The following is a 17,791-nucleotide window of genomic DNA, read 5'->3' on the forward strand; positions in this document are numbered from 1 at the left end:
TTGGCCTTCAGTGGTGGAACTGGGACCCAGGCCGCACACTGCCGTCTGGGTGAGCAACCCGTGGCCTTCAGTGGTGGAACTGGGACCCAGGCCTCACGCCACTGTCTGGGTGAGAAGCCCGTGGCTTTCAGTGGTGGAACTGGGACCCAGGGCGCACACTGCCGTCTGGGTGAGCAACCCGTGGCCTTCAGCAAGAGCAGGTTTGCTTGTTTGGGAGAATGTTCTCATTTCAGTTTTCTGAAAGGGTTAGAGTTGCTAACTGGAAGAGAGACTTGTTCTTGGTGAACGAGAAGTGTGTTTGTAACTAATTGGGTTTTAAACTCCATCAGGTTGCCAACACCCTCACTCCCCACTGTTTGCCTACCGGAGCTGTGAGCATCCTTAGGTGACAACCCCACACCAACATGGTTTTTGTAATTTCCCTGACTTGCAATTGAGACTTTTAGAATGAGATTTTTAAGGAAGTGTTTGGTTTAATTTTTCTCCCATATCAGGAAACACGATTTTTTTTTACATACAATAAGAGTAACTTTAATGTATTTTATGTTTACAACATAGGAATTGCAATTTTAAAAGCAAGAATTCAGAATGTCATTAGTGTAAGCCGTGTTTCATATCAGTGCATTAATAGTTTTTATATTGATGTGGGCAGTTCATATTGAAGTGTAGAAAAATAAATTATAATAAGAAAGTGATGTCTACACAGGAGAAGACGAATTGTTTTTACAACCTGGTAAATTAGAGAGTTGCTGCTTTGGCGTTCCCATGTTAGCTGGACATTCTTATAGCAGCAAATTCCATTTAAAAACTGTAAGAATTCAAGAAGGAAGAACTGATACTCGCGAGCAGGCCCTTCACATGTGGGCACTTCTCTGGAGTTCCCACACTGACAACACCGTTGCTGCTCTAAACCACTTTGGGTATGATTTGGCAGGGAGCTGAGGGGCAAGGGAAGCCCAACCATGAGGGCGTCCATGAGCGACACCGCAGGCTGTGCCCAGGACCCCTGCGCAAACTGTTTCACTTCTCAATCTTGAGTTTGAACTCCACTTTCCCTTCATACGGGTCGTGGGGATTGTCGAAGGTCACGTGCTCTGCCATGACCTTGCACACAATGGCGACCTCAGTGTTCCTGGGGACATTGAGGAGCTTCGCGGCCACCAGAGGGTTGCTGTAGTGAGGCTGAAGTGGGAGTGAGGAAAGGACAGGTGTTTCAAAAATCTCTGAAGTTAAGGAGAGAAAACTAAGCAAGGGAAGTGTCAACAGTCAGGTTGGTGCAGAGAAGCAGCTCGTTTGTGTAAGACTGGTCGTGACCGAATGCATGCCCTGGAATTTGCTGAGATAACATCCCCTCATGTAAGAATGGAGAGCAACGGTCTGGAGGGGACAGACAATACCAGGAGTAAATTTAACTACAAACTCTTATGATGATGAACATAAAAATGAAACAGGAAAAGCATGTGACGTGGAGGAAAGTCTTTGAAGTGGATATGCAGTTGTTTTAGAGGATCTGGGAAGTAGAAAAATTAGGCTGGGCCCAGTGGCTCATGCCTGTAATCCTAGCACTTTGGGAGGCTGAGGCAGGGTGAGTGCTTCAGCCCAGGAGTTCAAGACCACCCTGGACAACATACTGAGACCCTTTTCTCTACAAAAAATACAAAAATTAGCTGGGCATGGTGTTGTGTGCCTGTGGTCCCAGCTACTCCGGAGGCTGAGGTGGGAGGATCACTTGAGCCCAGGAGGTTGAGGCTGTAGATTGCACCGCTGCAATCCACCCTGGATGACAGAGCAAGATTCTGTCTCCAAAAAAAAAAAAAAAAGGTAGAACAGTTGGAGTTGTATTTTCATGTTGCATGAAATGAATGTTTCCAAGTAGATACAAGAACCTGAGCTTGGGAAACACGCAGACTGTTCACTTTTGTTTCATTTTTATACATGAAGGTGCTTATTGCTTTCCTTTGGCCAAGTGTGAGAGGACTCAGCAGCTGTGGTGAGGGAAGCGTGAAAGGAAGGAACCTACCTGGGCTTTTTTCCCGTAATAAGGGAAGTAGTGCAGACTGAAAGTGCCGTTGGGAGGGTAGTACTCGACCTGCAGCGGCTGGCCGGGCTCGCGGGGCTGGTCCTGGGGAGGAGAGGCCACTGTCTGAGTCTGGTGGGAGCTGGTGTGTGCCCATGTCTGTGTGTTGCATTTGTGTGCATGTGTGCACATGTGCACTGTGTAGGTGCTTGCATAAACGGTTTATTGCATAATTAGCATAAATCAGATGCAATCTCAACTCAGTGTTGAGATCTCAGCAAGGATATGATTTGTTAGCATGCAAAATGCCCAGTGACCCCTCAATGTGTGCTTCTAACAACTTGAAGTGTTGGAAGGATGATGTAGGTGGGTGAAGCTGGGAGTCTGCTTGCTTGTCCACACTTGAGGATGGCCACTGTTCAGTGGCATGTGCTGCTTTGCCACAACTGGGTTACAAGTTGGTGTGAGAGGGACACGTGAACACGTGTTTTTGTGAGATTGGGGCCCTCTCATTTCAGAAGCAGAGACTTGCTCAGTGGGTAGCTCAGGGTCATCAACAAACAGCTGAAGGGTGCTTTGGATCTGTTAGAATCTCAGGAGCCATGGTGTGGCTCAAATAAATTGAAAAAGGAAAAGCAAACCCCCGTAGCCCACACGGAAAGTGGAGGCTTCGAGGGAAGTGAGGTTCTCTCGGACACCCGAGTGGGAAGGCTCCACGCAGTAATGGAACCATGCTGTGAAACCTTTGCCTTTGGGTGTAATGGTGGAAGCAAACCTTAGAAAACATTTAATTTAAAACATTTAGTTTTAAAAAATGTTGACTTAAAAAGCAATTTTGAAGAAAAGCCTGGAATTAGCCTGAGATCAATGCCAACTCTTAGCAGTCTGTATACTAAACACAAACAATTGTAGCTGCTGGCAAGCTGGAATATTTTTGTAAAGAGGCACATAAAAAGAACAGAACTGGTAGATGTACATTGGTCTTTCCACATGGCCGCCAAGCATTTTGAAACGTGCTGGTGATATGCTACTCAGATGCGTTTGGAAGCAAAATGATGAGGAAACAGCACCGTGTTTCCCTTGCTGGTTTTTTAACCCCCATGGTGGAACTCGCTGTGCTGATGGTTCGGTGGTGTTTACATCTGGCTTACGGGGCTGAGGTTGACATTCCTGGAGAGAACCAGGCGGGCCATGCCCAGCGTGAACCAGCACGACCCTGACAAGCTCCTTTCCTGGGGCAGCCCTGCCCGCCGCGCGGCCATACTCACCAGGAAGGCGCAGTCCACTCTGGGGGCCGAGCCGTTGCTGGGGAGGAACTTGACAATCTAGAAGGGAAAAGCTTGAGTGTGTCTGCTCCTCATCCCCACCACCATGTGAGGTGCAGCGGCACCCACCCGTGGAGCTGGGACCTGGCCAGCCCCAGCCTGGGCTTTCTGACCAGGACTGAGAAGGGCCCTTGGTCTGGTATGCGGCTTCCCTTGGAGGAATCCCCATAGGTGTCACTAACTCATCACTTGGAGCCACAGCCCTCCCCCAACCCACCCATTAGCAGGCCGCTTGGCCCAGGCTTCAGGAGGTGGCTGGCAGGTGGCAGAGCTGGGGCGGGGAGGTCTTAGCTCTCGAACTGCGTCCAGGTCTGCGGTGGAGTGCTGAAACAGAGCACGGGCCGGCCTGCCTCGAAGCAGGGCTGGGTCCGCCCACTGCTCTGCACAGCCATTCTGGAAAACTCTCTCTGGTCCACCCGTGCCTTCAGCCCCCTTCCTCACACCTCTTCCCTGGGCTTCTCCAGCCCCAGCCATCCCCTGCTGTGCTCCGAGGGTGGAAGCTGCCATGAGACGGGCACAGTGGCCACCACGCCCTGCTGGGACCCCCGTCACAGCCCCTCCATGCCAGCAGTGCTGAGACCCTGGCTGACAGAGGGACCCGTGAGGTGTGGAGGGCACAAGTGTACAGCCTGTTAAGTGGGAAACGAACAGCGCAGCTGCCCGGAGGCCCAGCACAGAGCTGCTGATTGGTCCATGGAGCAGTGGCCCCAAGCCCTCTGCCTGGCCAGGATCTGCCCTGCTCAAGCCTGGCTCAGGGGTCACCTCCCCACACCCCTCGAGGGGCTCCTGGTCCCATGTTGGAAGCCTCTGCTTTAGAAGGTGCTAAAGCCCTCCCAGTCCTGACTCCAGAACTTGAGACCCGTTTACCTGGCCCTGGCATCTCTGGCCGCCCTGAAGGGGGCCCTGGCCTCACAGAGACCCCTGTTCACGTGTTTCCACGTGTTTTAGAGGACCAGCTATGTGCTGGTGTCTGACGAGTGGTTTTAAATTTGTGTCTGAGAGCCAAACGGGACAGGTGTGTGCCAAACCCCGAGGTACAGGGTGGTGAGGCCAGAGTCCTTGTCCCCGCTTGGGCAAGCCCCGGTCGGGACACATGTGCTCCTTGTGGTGGGGATGAGTGAGAGGTCCTGACCGCACTGTTGTAGTGGCGCCGGAAGGAGACCCTCAGTACTCACCCTGTTCATTTTAATAATAAAACACGGCTTTCCTTCTTCAAAGCCAAAGTTGGGATCCGCCAGGCCTGAGCAGTTCTGCAGCATATCTGCCGTGAACTTGCAGGAGAACTTGGTGTGGTTGGGAGCGGGGAAACTCTCCTGGAAGAAGTACTGCTCGGAGGTGCAGTTGATGCTGTCCTCCTGGGCCGCTGGAGAGTAGCCTGCGGATGGACGCACCTGCCAGCCCTGTCCTGCCCTGGCCCTGATGCCCGGCTGCCCCCCGGGAAGGCCTTGAGCCCTGAGTGCCAGTTTCTTATAAAAAAAGGTTGCAGCTGTGGATATGTTTCACACTACCTGCTAGGAAGGTGTGGAGAGTCTGTGTGAGGTCTGCCCAGGTTCTGTTATCAGAGACGTTGTAGACAATTTCCAGGCCTTTCTCCCCGTAAATATCCGGCCTTAAGGTTACCCCTGGAGAGAGAGACCTTTGTGTTTAGTGTCTCCAAATGCTCACCACTTTTAAGCCATCAGTTCTGAAGTGGCTGAGGATACACCCGAGGCTGTGGCCCAACCCTGGAGCCTCCTCGGAGTAAACTTCTCTGCAGCACAGGAAGGAAGGACCCCCAGGACAGCACGGTTAGAATGTGGCCCGGGGCCTTGCTGGGAGTTGCCCCGGCTCCGCCTGGGGTGTGAGAGGCCCTGAAACCTGGCTGGCTGCTGTGGTGGGGGTCGGGGGGTGGCTGGCTCTCTCCACTGGGTGCCTGCTCTGTTAGGTGATGACTAATCCAGAGGCTGCAGCTGGGTTTCTGTGTAAAATTGTATTTGAACACACATTAGAAAAGTCTTCACTGGTTTTGGTTAAGAACAAAAGTGGTCTAACAACGTGTTAATCGTAAAACTGAATATCAGGATGCACACAGCGGGGAGTTAAACCCAGAACCGCCGACTTTCCCGACGTGAACTGTCAAATGTGCATCCTTTGCACACTCTCTTGTTTCTGTGGAAAAACAGAAGATGCAGAAACGTGTGTTTGCTTCAGGTCCTTAGGACCAGCCCGCCATCCACATGCCACTCGCTTCCCAGTGGCCACGCACGCTACACACTTCCACTTCCCATGCGATTGGGAGCCTCTTTTTCTGTCATTTTGTGTCAACTCACCTCATTCTTTCCATAAATGCGGTTTCATTGTGTGAAGCCTGCAGTTTGCTTAGCCGATCCCCTGTGGATGCTGCTGGCTTTATATTTGAGGCTAGGTGTTGCTGTTCTGTGGATGTTGTTAGAATAACATCTATACATGGTTTAAAATAAAAGCCTTCAGCAGGGTCTAAGGGAAAAGGAGGTTCTGCACTTGCTCTGCACACTGACAGGGACGTCTGTCCTGTGGCCTCTGACAACTCGGGTGCCTGTTCCCCTGTTCTCACACCTTGCTGATGTGTAGGTGACCAGTGAGCTCTTTTCTGCTGGTCTCCCGGGTGTGTGCCTTGGAAACTGTTTCCTGTACATCCTTGCAGAAACATTCCATGTGCATATCCGAGCGTAGGAAGTAAGTGGATGGAAAAACTTGTCTCTATAACAAAACCCTTCTGTTTCATAATTAAAACTAAAGCCAAAGTCAGATTTTATAATTTGGGGTCATTTTCCTCATGGAAAGAAACTAAGGGGCCACTTAGGCCTTGGGGCTGCTCTGAAAGCCAGTTCGGGGGCTGGGGGCCGCCCTCGGGGTCACCTGCTGGGGCGTGTGGCTCACCCTGGGGCTGCCGGGCTGGCCTCTCTGAGCTTCATTTCTGGGGAAGGCACGGGTCCCCCTGGGCATCTCCAGAGCCCAGGAGGCAGCAGCCTGGCCTGTCACACAGCATGGGGGCAGCGTCTCCGGCACTTACCTGGTGACCGTAGCTGGTCTTGGTAGTCGGGCGTGTACGGGTCAACCGTCTGCATCAGCACGTAGAGGCACAGGGCGAAGAGCCCAGTCATCACCACGTAGAAGGCCACGTAGTACAGGCTGATCCACACTACAACACAAGGCAGGCACAACATTTACCACGTCGGCCATTTTAACACGCACAATTCGATGGCCTCGAGCGCGTCCATGATGTAGCGTGACCATCTTCCCTACCTAGTTCCAGAACATTCTCTTCCCCCAAAACAGAAACCCCGTCCCCACAGTTGCTGCACTCCCCTCCCAGCCCTGCACCACTGGCCACGTTCTGCCTCTGGGTTTGCCTGTCTCGATGTCCACGCAGGCAGAATCCTGCGACCCGAGGCCCTTGCACCCAGCTGACTTCACTCTAGCTGCTGTTTGAGATGTGTCCGAGGCTGCGCCACCATCCCAGCTCCAGCAGGAGCCAAGGGCCCTCTGAGAGGGGAGTTCTGGTTCTCCCCATCACAGAAAGGGAAACTGAGGCAGAAAGGTGCGGTCCTGCCCATGGTGACCTGTAGTGTGGCCTGGAAGCGCATGGCCAGCCCTGCTTCCACAAGGACATCAGGAAGAGGAAGCGAGGCCCTGGAGATGGCTCTTCTCAGAAGCAGGGGTATCCACGGGCACTGGCCACTCAGGGTGTGGCTTCATCTCATCTGCTTCTGAGACCCTCCTGTGAGCTTCCCCTCAGAGTCAGAGCCTAATGGAGGCCACCGTCCCCGTGGCCATGGGCGGCTCCTGGACACGGGCGGCTCCTGGATGCTGTCTTCGTCTCTGTAAATTCGCTTGTGTGGATCGCAGCAGGCATTTGCATGGAGACACCGCCAGGAAGAGGACGGCTTTGTGTTTGCTACGGCTTTTCTCTTTCTGGGAAGTCTGTAATGAACTGGGCCTCCTCCTCCTCTCCGGTGATGTGACATGGATTCTGCTTAGTGAGCCGTTCTCCAGTGACCCAAAACACAACCAAAGAGCGGGACCAAGTCAGGGAGAAGCAAGGGAGCGTGGGGCCAAGAGGCCGGAGCTCTGAGCTGTGATGAGAGGCTGTGGCCTGCGGACCGTGTGTCCTTTTCTGGGGGGGCCCCTCCTGTGAGCTGAGACAGCGCAGGTCTCTGAGCCAGGTCCCTTCAGCACCGGCTGGGCTCAGGGCTGGGTCTTGCTCACCTGGCATCCACTTTGAGTCCCTCCTTTCCCTGCCGGGCATCCCTGGTAGCAGCATTCTCGTGTGGCGGGGGCCTGTGGCCACCAGCAGCTTGGCTTCAGTCTCCAGTTTTGGGTTTCCAGCTTCAGCAACGTGGGACCAGTGGTGGTGGAGAGGGTTCTGTTCTCTCGCTGGATCACGCCTGGCACCTCCCTGGTGCTGGCCCTGCAGGTCTCTGCCTCAGTGTTCTCAGGTCACTCCTGCTGTGGCTTCTATTTGACTTGGCCGCCTGCCCCCCAGGGACCTACACCGTGAAGGCAGAGGTCTCCGTTTCCCCGCTGCGGGTCCTGTGGGTCTACCCTGGGGCCTGTGGTGCACAGTGGAGACGTGGGCGGTGAGTGTCTCCCCAGTGGCTGCCGACCCGCTTCATGGCGATTCTCAGCTCCACCAGGTGGCTCAGCCCTGCCTCCCGGCTAGGAGCCTAAGGTTGGCCAGGCTGGGCCCAGGCTCAAGTGGGCTGTGCTTCCTGGACTTCCTGGGCCCCCGCTTGCACCACGGTGTTCAGGGCACACTGCAGTGCATAGGGGAGGGGTTGGGAGGTGAGAGTCCCATTCCTGCCATCTCCCGGGGCCGGCCAGATGCTGCTCACTCTGCTTCTCTCACACCTGCACCTGTCCTCCCATTAGTAAACATAACGTGTCCTATTCCTTTTGTTTTTGTCATTTCACTTGAATTGTGTTTTCCCGGGGCCCTAAGAGTTTCTTATACTTAAACGGAGGCCACGTCTACCAAGCGGGCAGTGAGACCATTCCGGAAGGTTCTCTGTGGCCCTGCAGCCAGGAGGCGGCACATGGGAGTCTTAGCATCTAGAATGGCTCAGAAGATGGGGCTTCCAAGGGCCTGGCCGGCAGCCCCCGGCCCAATCCCCACCCTCAGCTCCCTCCCCAACGTGGTCTCCTGCTCTGCCATCCCACCTGGCCCAGGAGGCCCTTCCGCCTCCTCCCCTGCCCCCGGTCCCTTCCTCTTCAAGAACAGAGTATTTGTTCTACTTCAAATGCACTGTGGCTCCAGTGGGCTCTGGTGCCCTTTGATACATCAGAGCCTCCAGCGAGGGCCGCGGCCTTCACCAGCACTGCAGTGAGTGTGAGGGGCTTGGCAGTGTGTCGCGGGTGTTCCCACCACGTCTCAGCTACACGTACAGGTGGGACGGGCCTGGGGCTCTGCATTCCCACCTCGGCGCTGGGACCCCCCAGAGCCAGGTACCATGGGGACTGAGGAGGGCCCAACCTTCCCTGGGAGCCAGGGCCAGCGCCTGGCCAGACAGTGCAGCTGCATCTGAGGCTCAGGGGTCGCTGGAGAAGGTGGGAGCAGGCAGGTGCTTCCTCCAGACTCTCCCATGAGGGGTGAGGGCGTTTCCCGGAACAGGTGTGGTAGTCCTGATGTAGACGCAGATGCTTCCACCGCCTGTGTGGCCTTGGAGGCCCAGGCATCTGCTTTCCTCCCAGGAGGGCCAGGCCGCCCGCGCCTCTGCGCAGCCACAGGGACAGGACCCCGCAGGGCGGACCTCACACAAGGCACAGGTACTACAGGCTGAGGCAGGCCTAGTTTACTCTCCACCTCCGCATCTGGACGCCAGCAGGTGTCCCAGAAAGAGGGGCTAGCAGCCGCGTCTCGGCAGAGCCCCTTATTCAGGTTATTGAGTGAATCTGTGTGACCAAGGAATTGCCATGGCCACCTTTCACATTCTTTTAAAAATGATTCACTGAAAACATACTTTTAAAATGCTGTTGTCAGGCATATGGCTGGAATTTGGGGCCAGTCTGTGGATGCCCTCCACTGGCGTTCTGCAGTCGGGGCTCCAGGTCAACTCAGCCTTCAGGATGCTCTGGGGACCCTCACTTTCCCTGGGAGGCCAGTGAGGCCCTGGCCAAAGCCCATCCACGCCATCCGGGCAGCATCTGGGTCTCACTGTCAGGGGCCCTCTGTTCCCCTCCTCCTGAGCTCACCTGGAGGCCGCGTTCTCAGAGCAGCCCCCTCCATGCACCCAACCAGCCCACCCCCCTCACATACCCCACCGGGACAGGGTGCGGCCCAGCATCTGCCCCGTGTCCGGATTCCAGCAGTAGTGCTGGAACTCCTCCATGCGCTGTCCGCACGTCTTCTTCTCCTGCAGCGCCGCCATCGTCCCTGGCCTGGGAGCCTCCTGCCTGCTCCTTGCACCCCCTACGCCCTGACTGAGACCAGACACCCGCCTCGGCTTTATAGTTTCCTCTGCCAGAGGTCAAAGGCATGGCAGGCGAAGGATCCCAGGGAGAGTCCAGGGCTGATTTATCAGCGCTGGCCATCGCCTCACCAAACACCAGGGGCCCGGTGCAGCCCGGCTGTTGCCCCTGGGGTGGGCCAGGCCCGCATTCCTCACCCCGCTGCTCTTGGGACGCCCTTGGCTTCAGCTTTGTCTGCTCTGATTGCGGTGAGGGCACGTTCCCGGGTGAGCAGCACTCACAGGCCCTGCCCCTTCCCTCCTCTCCTTCAGGAGAGAGATCGAGGTCAAAGCAGAGCCGGCCTGAACCCACTGTGTCCACGACCTTGGGCTGAGCCTGCTGGGGCCGCATCCCTGGCCTGGGAGGGTGTGAGGCAGGTGAGTGAGGGGTGATCGGCTCCCTGGGTCCCCAGCTGCGGCTGGCCCGATTCTGGGTCACCCAGTGGAAGGGTGAGCCTGGCAGCTGGAGCTGGGTCAGCAGGGAACACACGGGTCCCCGGGGGCTCCTCTGTCTCCCAGATTCACTCAGAGCAGCAATATCCTCTTAGATCCCCAGAGGGCAGTGGCATGGAGAGCCCTTTAGGATTTTTTTGTGTCTGTGGAGGAATTCATAAATATAAGCCCTTAAATCTAGAGGACCCTGAAATGAAGTGACCCTGAATGTTCAGCATCTGCTGAACACAGATTCAGCCCAGCGAGTCCTGGGGGCCCCACACTGCATTTCTAACAGTGCTGGTGGGAGGGAGTAAGGCAGGGTCCAGGTGGGGAGTGCTCAGCCTGGGCAGCACCTCGGGGTCACCGGGGGGTCTGGGCAGTGCATTGGGGTCACAGGGCCGGGGCAGGGACCGTGAAGTCATTACTGCCCACTTCCGCCCAGAGATTCTGCCTGAGCCCCTCGCCCATGGGGCCGAGCCCCAGGACATGGAGGGCTCCCAGGCAGTCTTGTTGTGCGGGGCACTACAGAATCCCGGCTCGGAGGCTTCGCTGTTGGAGACGGGGGTCCTGGATGTCGGATGCCATTGCTGCCTGCTGGCTGCAGCGCCCATCTCTGCAGGGGGTGACGGGAACGCAGGGCAAATGGAACGTGCTCAGGGGCCTTCTGACAAATATGAATCGAAGTCGACTGAAATGGTGAGCCCTGTGCGTCCAGAATTACATGCAGAGTTTCCCACACTGTCACCTCTAGGCCGTCCCTCTCAGGGACCCGTGTAACCAAATTCATTTCTTAGAAGAAAGAAAAACCCTCAGGGCATTACACTGCTTTAATTTTTTAGGATAATTTAGAGTTTGCAAAATAATTGCCCTAAAATTCATATGGAATGACATCATTTTAACCTGAATTCGTATAATTTATTTTCTTTTTTTTAATTTCTAATTTTTATTTCTTCTATTTTTTTGTAAAGATGGGGTCTCCCTATGTTGCCCAGACTGGTTAGAACTCCTGAGTTCAAAGGATCCTCCCAAAGTGTTAGGATTACAGGTGTGAGTCACTGCATCCAGCCATAATTTCTTAATGGACCCATCCTACGCATTTTCTTTAACATTGTACCCATTTCTGACTTTGGAATGTTAGGGCAATAAAAACACAGGGTCTGGCAGTAGGCCACAGTCTAATCGTTCACAGCCTGTGGCCTTGGGACCCCAGAGTGCCAGGGCTCTGACAACACTGGTATGCAGCAGCTGTTGTCTGTGAAGTATACAGAGGCTCTTGAAATGAACAAAGTATGAATTCTTTCTAAGCATCTTTGAATTTAGTCTTCCTAATGTAGTCTCTGAATTTCCACAAGCAGGTACATGTGCTGAACTGTACACATTATCAGAATGACCTTCTTCTGGACACATGCATGTAGGGAGGAGGGCCAGAGACCTTGGTAGAGGGCAGTTTCCCCAGAGCATGCTCTGAAAACATAGAACTAGGTGCTCCATACAAATTAGGTGCCAGACAATGAGGGGGGCCCAGAATCCCACCCACATCTGGTAGCCACCGGTCACCCCTCTCTCCCCCCACCTGAGTGGTGTCAGACACAGCCTAGTGGAAAGTTAGGACTGTGGCCACCACACGGTGACAAGGCCACCACCCACTGTGGTGTCAGTGCAGACCATATGGAGAGCCAGGACTCCTACCCACCCACCCAGCAGTCCTCAGGAGCCCACGCAAAGGTTTCCAGTGGGAAACCTAGACTTCTAGCCCCACATGGTGTTAACAAGGTGAAGCCTCTCCCTTTTGCTGCTGAAGTGGGGTCAGAGAAAGCCAATAAAAAGAGAAGGATTAAATAATATGAAAACATCTGGGTTTCAGTAGATAACCACTCATCACACAAAGAATGAGGAAGATTTTAAGATGAATTAATACAAAGCTGGGTGTTTTGGCTCATGCCTGTTATCTCAGAGCATTGGGAGGCTGGGGTGAGGGGATCATTTTAGACCAGGAGTTCCAGACCAGCCTGGGCATCTCTGCTAAAAAAAATTTAAAATTCTAAAACTGAATTTAAAAAGACAATATATGCCAACACCAAGGTGACAGAGATGTTAGAATTAGCTGCCAAAAATTTTAAAGCAGCCATGATAAAAATGCTTGAATAGCAGTTACAAACAAGCCTGAAACAAATGAAAAATTAGAAAGCTGCAAAATATGGAAAGCAAACTGATAGAACTAAAAGTAGAAATAAACAAATCCACAATTATAGTTGGAGATCTCAATACTCCTCTCTTAACAATTGATAGAATAACCAAATAGAAAATTAGCATGGATATAGAAGAACTCAACATCATCAAACCAACAGGATGTCATTGACATTCGTAGAATACTCAACAGAGAATACATGTACTTTTTAAGTCCCTATGAAATATATATCAAGATAGGCCATACCTTGGGCCATAAAGGAAGTCTTAGCAAATTTAAAGAATTTAAATCATACAGAGTGTGTTCTCCAATCAAAATGGAATCAAATTAGATATTAATAACAAAGATAACAGAAAAACCTCCAAATATGAAAACTGAACAACATGCTTCTAGTACTCATGAGTCAAAAAGGAAGTTTCAAGGGAAATTTTAAAAATACATGGAACTGAATGAAGAAAAAATACAACATATAAAAACTCAAAGGACATAGCTAAAGCAGTATTAAGAGGAAACTTTATAGCACTAAAAATGCATATTTTAGAAAAGAAGACAAGTCTCAAAAAAACCTAAGCTCTCATCTCACAAACCTAGAAAAAGAAAAGCAAGTAAAACAAAGCAAAAGCGAGCAAGCAAACCACAACAACAACAAAAAAAAACAAGCAGAAGGAAGAAATTAAAAGATAAGAGCAGAAACCGATGAACTTGAAAATGCAAAAGCAATCGAGAGGACTGGTTCTTTGAAAATATAAATAAAATTAATAAATCTGTAGCTAGAGAGAAGGCTGAGATAACTGATAGCAGGAATAAAATAGGAGCTATCACTACAGACCCTGCAAATATCAAAAAGATAAGAAAGGAAATACTACACGCAATTCTACATACATAAACTTTACAACTTAGATAATGGTCTGCTTCATCAAAAATCACAACTCACCCAATTTCTAATAGATAATGTAAATAGCCTGTAACTATTAAGAAAATTGAATTAATTATTTAAAATCTCCCAATAAAGAAATCTTTAGGCCCAGATGATTTCATGGGATAATACTACCAAACATTTAATAAAGAATTAACACCAATTCCTCACCATCTTTTGGAAAATAGAAGAGGAAATATTTTCCAACTCATCTTATAAGACCAGTGTTATCTTTATACCAAAATCAGACAAGGATAGTTCAAAAAAAAGAACACTACAGATCAGTATCCCTCATGAATATAGATGCAAAAACCATAAACAAAATATTGGTAAATTGAATCCAATGAAGTATGAAAAGCAGACGCCGTGACCAAGTGGGATGTATTCCAGGAATACAAGGCTAGTTCAGGATTCAAAACCCAATCAGTGTGATCCACCACATTACCAAGCTAAAGAAAAACCACACAATCATATCAATCAGTGTAGAAAAAGCATTTGATGAAATTCAGCTTCCATGTGATAAAAGCTCTCAGCAAACCAAGAGTAGAAGGAAGCCTGTTCAACTTGATTAAAAGCACTGACAAAAAACCCACAGCTAACAGTATGCCCAATGGTGAAAGATGAAACTTTTTTTACCCCAGGACTGGGAACAAGGCTCCCTCATTTTTATCCAGCATTGTACTGGAAGTTCTAGCTAGAGCAATGAACAAGAAGAGGACATAAAAAGCATGAATGTCAGAAAGGAAGAAATAAAACTGTCCTTATTTGCAGATAACATGAATGCTTATGTAGAAAATCTCAAAGAATCCATAACAAAACTACAGCTTATAAGTGAGTTTAGCAAGGTCTCAGGATATGAGATGACGGCACAGAAATCCACTGTATGTCTATATAGTAGCAATAGGCATATGGATACCAAAATTAAAAACAGAATACCATTTATGATTGCTCAACACCAAGAGGAATATTTAGGTGCTAATCTAACACGACATGTACAGGACTTGCATGCTGAAACCCATGTAATAGTGATGAAAGAAATAGAGTTTGAATAAATGGAGACACACACCATGTTTATAGTGTGGAAGACTCAACAAAGAGATCCGTCTTCCCAGATTGATATATGGGTGCAATATAATTCCTACCAAAATCCAAGCACAACGTTTTTGGTAGATACATACAAGATTTTTCTAAAATTTATGTAGAAAAGCAAAGGAACTAGAATAAGTAAATATTTTCTTGCATATTTTGAACATAGCATTTTTTAAAACATTTTTTGAAAAATTTTTTGAAAAACAAGAATAAAATGGGAGGACTCAGTCTACTCAATTTCAAAGCTTATCATGTAGCTATGGTACTCAGGATTGTAGGGTATGGTCAGAGGGAGATACATAGATCAATGGAACAGAAGAGAAAATCCAGAGGTCGACGCACACAATATGTGCAACTGACAGAGGTGCCAAAGGAAGTCAATGAAGCAAAAATAGCCTTTTCAACAAACAGTGCTGGAGCTACTGGATATCCATTGGCCAAAGTGGGAGGAAAAAGACCCTCAACCTCTTAAACCTTCTACAAAAATTAACCCAAAGTAGATATGAACATAAATGTAAATTGCAAAACTATAAAACTTTTAGGAAAAATATGGGAGAAAATCTTCAAGATCTGGAGCTGGACAACACCAAAAGCACAATCCGTAATATTTACATTCAACAAAATTTAAAACTTCTGCTCTGTGAATGCCCATATAGAAAGGAGGCAAAGACAGGCTGTCAATGGGAGAGGACATCCGAAAACCGTGTGTCTGACAAAGGACTAGTATCTGATATTGATAGAATCTCAAGACTCAGGCAAGCAAACGATCCAGTTGTTACATGGTCAAAAGATGTGAAGAGACATGTCACCCAAAAGCACGCACAGGTGGCAATCCACACACGGAAAGGTGTTCGACCACCATTAGGGAAATGTAAGTTACAACCGTAAGGGAATACCCCACACCTACCAGGAGAGCCAAGATAAAAGACCGTGGCAGTGCTAAACTCTGGGGAGAATCCTGAGGAAGGAGCTGCTCCCCCATTGCTGGTGGGAATGTAAAATGGCATGGCCACTCCAGAAAACAGCTTGCCAGTTTCTTCGAAACTAAACGTGCAGTTACTGTGTGCCCCAGCAACCAGCAACGACACTTTTGGGCACTGACCCCAGAGAAATAGAAACATATTCACACAAAGGCCTACACAGATGTTTATAGCAGCTTTATAGCTAAACACAGGACCCAGGGGTCCTTCAACCGGTGAACGGCGAAACAGACCGTGACACCCTCTGTGGAGCACAACTCAGAGACGAGCAGGAGGGCATGGCTGACACTTGGAGAACGGTGCTGAGTGAGAAATGCAGATCCTGAAAAGCTACGTAGTGTCTGACTCCATTCATATAATGTTCTTGGAGAAGTCGTGGTTGCTGGGCGTTGAGGAGGGCGGGCTGGAGGAACGTGGGTGCGTCTGCGAGTGGCACAGGAGGGTCCCGTGGATGGAGGCGGCCTTTGTCTCAACTGTATGGATGTCAATATCTTCGCTACTTGGCAAGAGTCATCATTACAGGAGACGGAGTTAAGGGTACACAGGATCTCTCTGGATTGTTTCTTAACACTGCATGTAAATCCACAACTATCACAGAATAAAGAGTTTAAAAAGGGATTTACAGGGCCAAATGAATTTGGGGAACGACATACTTTACTTCTCTTTGAGAACCATGTTCACCCTGAAATCACTGAATAAGCCCTGTGATGGGCATGTTTCCTAACATATTTTTAACTTTGTTTATTTAACATATTTAACTTTATTTCACCGAACGCTTCCCAACATGACTGCAGGTGGAACAGCCCCCAGTCCAACAGGAAGCCGTCCTCCTCAGACCCCACATCTCTGCAGCATCAGCACCACCTGCGAGCTTGTTACAGGTGCACAGTCTTGGACCGCCCAGCCACTGAAGCAGAATCTTTATTCCAGCAAGGTGTCTGGGCGATTCGTGTGTGTAGCTGTTTGAGGCATGGCTTAGGATAGGCAGGGAGACGTCAGCAGAGACGGCTTCACTTCACAAAGCACCACAGTTGGCCCACTGAGTGAGCAGGCAGGAAGGAGTTAATGTGATTGGCCCAAGGTCACCGCTGTGAAGGGCAGGGCTGGGCCTGTGCAGGGCTCCTGGCGGACGATGGGATATCACTCACCTCAAATATTTACTTGTGATCCACCTGCCAAAGCCCTCAGGAGGCCGTGGGGACATCAGCTCAGTCCGCAGGCCCTCTCTTCAGCCTCCTTGGTCGCTACAGAGGACCCTGCCAGGTGCAGCCCCAGCGCCCTCCCACAGGTGCCTCTTCTCCCACGTGGAACGGGGTGGGCTGACAGTCTCAACCTCTCCACACTCTGGCATTCTTCCTTTCTGTGACCCTTTGCTTCCTCCCTGTGTGAGCTGGAACCAATCCCCTGCTAACTTCCTCCTCGTTCTTCTCTAAACCTTTATTGAGTACCTACTGTGTGCTGGAATAAGGCAGGGCCATGCCCTCATGAAGCTGACACTCCTATTTGTGTGACCATCCCCAGGTGTGTCCCAGGTGTGTCCGAAGTGTGCCCAAGCTGTCTCAGGTGTGCCCCAGCTGCATCCCAGGTGTGCCCCAGTTGCATTCCATGTGTGCCCCAGGTGTGCATCAGCTGTCCCAGGTGTGTCTCAGGTGTGCCACAGTTGTATCCCAGGTGTGCCCCAGCTGTCTCAGGTGTGCCCCAGCTGCATCCCAGGTGTGCCCCAGGTGTGCACCAGCTGTCCCAGGTGTGTCTCAGGTATGCCACAGTTGTATCCCAGGTGTGCCTCAGCTGTCTTAGGTGTGTCTCAGCTGTCTTAGGTGTGTCTCAGGTGCATCCCAGGTGTGCCCCAACTATCTCCAGTGTGTCTCAGCTGTGACCCAGGTGTGTCCTAGGTGTGCCTCAGCTGTCTCAGGTGTGCCCCAGGCATATCCCAGGTGTGCCCTACGTGTGCACCAGCTGTATCCCAGGTGGATCTCAGGTGTGTCTCAGATGGGTCCCAAGTGTTCCTCAGCTGCATTTCAGGTGTCTCAGGTGTGCCCCAGGTGCAGCCCACGTGTGTCCCAGGTGTGCCCCAGCTGTCTACAGTGTGTCCCAGCTGTGCCCCAGATGTGTGTCCTAGGTGTGCCCCAGCTGTCTCAAGTGTCTCAGGTGTGCCCCAGGCATATCCCAGGTATGCCTCAGCAGTCCCAGGTGTATCCTACATGTGCACCAGCTGTATCTCAGGTGTGCCCCAGATGTGTCCTGGGTGTGTCTCAGGTGGATTCTGGGTGTGTCCCAGGTGTGTCCCAGCTGTCCCAGGTGTGTCTCAGATGTGCCCCAGGTGTGCCACAGCTGTGTTCCAGGTGTGTCTCAAGTGGATTCCGGGTGTGCACCAGGT

At 51.0% G+C, this 17,791-nt stretch overlaps 1 protein-coding gene across 1 annotated transcript; it reads right to left on the reverse strand.

Moving 5' to 3' along the window:
• Positions 1–453: 453 nt before the first annotated feature.
• On the reverse strand, positions 454–9,949 carry ATP4B (ATPase H+/K+ transporting subunit beta). Its single transcript, XM_007961009.3, has 7 exons — positions 9,617–9,949; positions 6,374–6,502; positions 4,851–4,964; positions 4,518–4,717; positions 3,286–3,342; positions 2,021–2,122; positions 454–1,182 (listed from the first exon to the last, which is right to left on the reverse strand). The coding sequence occupies exons 1-7, from the start codon at positions 9,726–9,728 to the stop codon at positions 1,021–1,023; spliced, it is 876 nt and encodes a 291-aa protein (XP_007959200.2). The 5' UTR covers positions 9,729–9,949; the 3' UTR covers positions 454–1,020.
• Positions 9,950–17,791: the final 7,842 nt, after the last annotated feature.

The sequence above is a fragment of the Chlorocebus sabaeus genome, chromosome 3, assembly GCF_047675955.1.
Source record: "Chlorocebus sabaeus isolate Y175 chromosome 3, mChlSab1.0.hap1, whole genome shotgun sequence".
Lineage (NCBI taxonomy): Eukaryota > Metazoa > Chordata > Mammalia > Primates > Cercopithecidae > Chlorocebus > Chlorocebus sabaeus.

Excerpts from the sequence above, each read along its gene's own strand:
- ATP4B (XM_007961009.3), bottom strand. The coding sequence starts at position 9,728 with ATGGCGGCGCTGCAGGAGAAGAAGACGTGCGGACAGCGCATGGAGGAG. Across the intron at positions 6,503-9,616 it reads CCGCACCCTGTCCCGGTGGG|TGTGGATCAGCCTGTACTAC; the intron begins GTATGTGAGGGG and ends CTTGTGTTGTAG. Across the intron at positions 2,123-3,285 it reads GAGTGGACTGCGCCTTCCTG|GACCAGCCCCGCGAGCCCGG; the intron begins GTGAGTATGGCC and ends TCTCCTCCCCAG.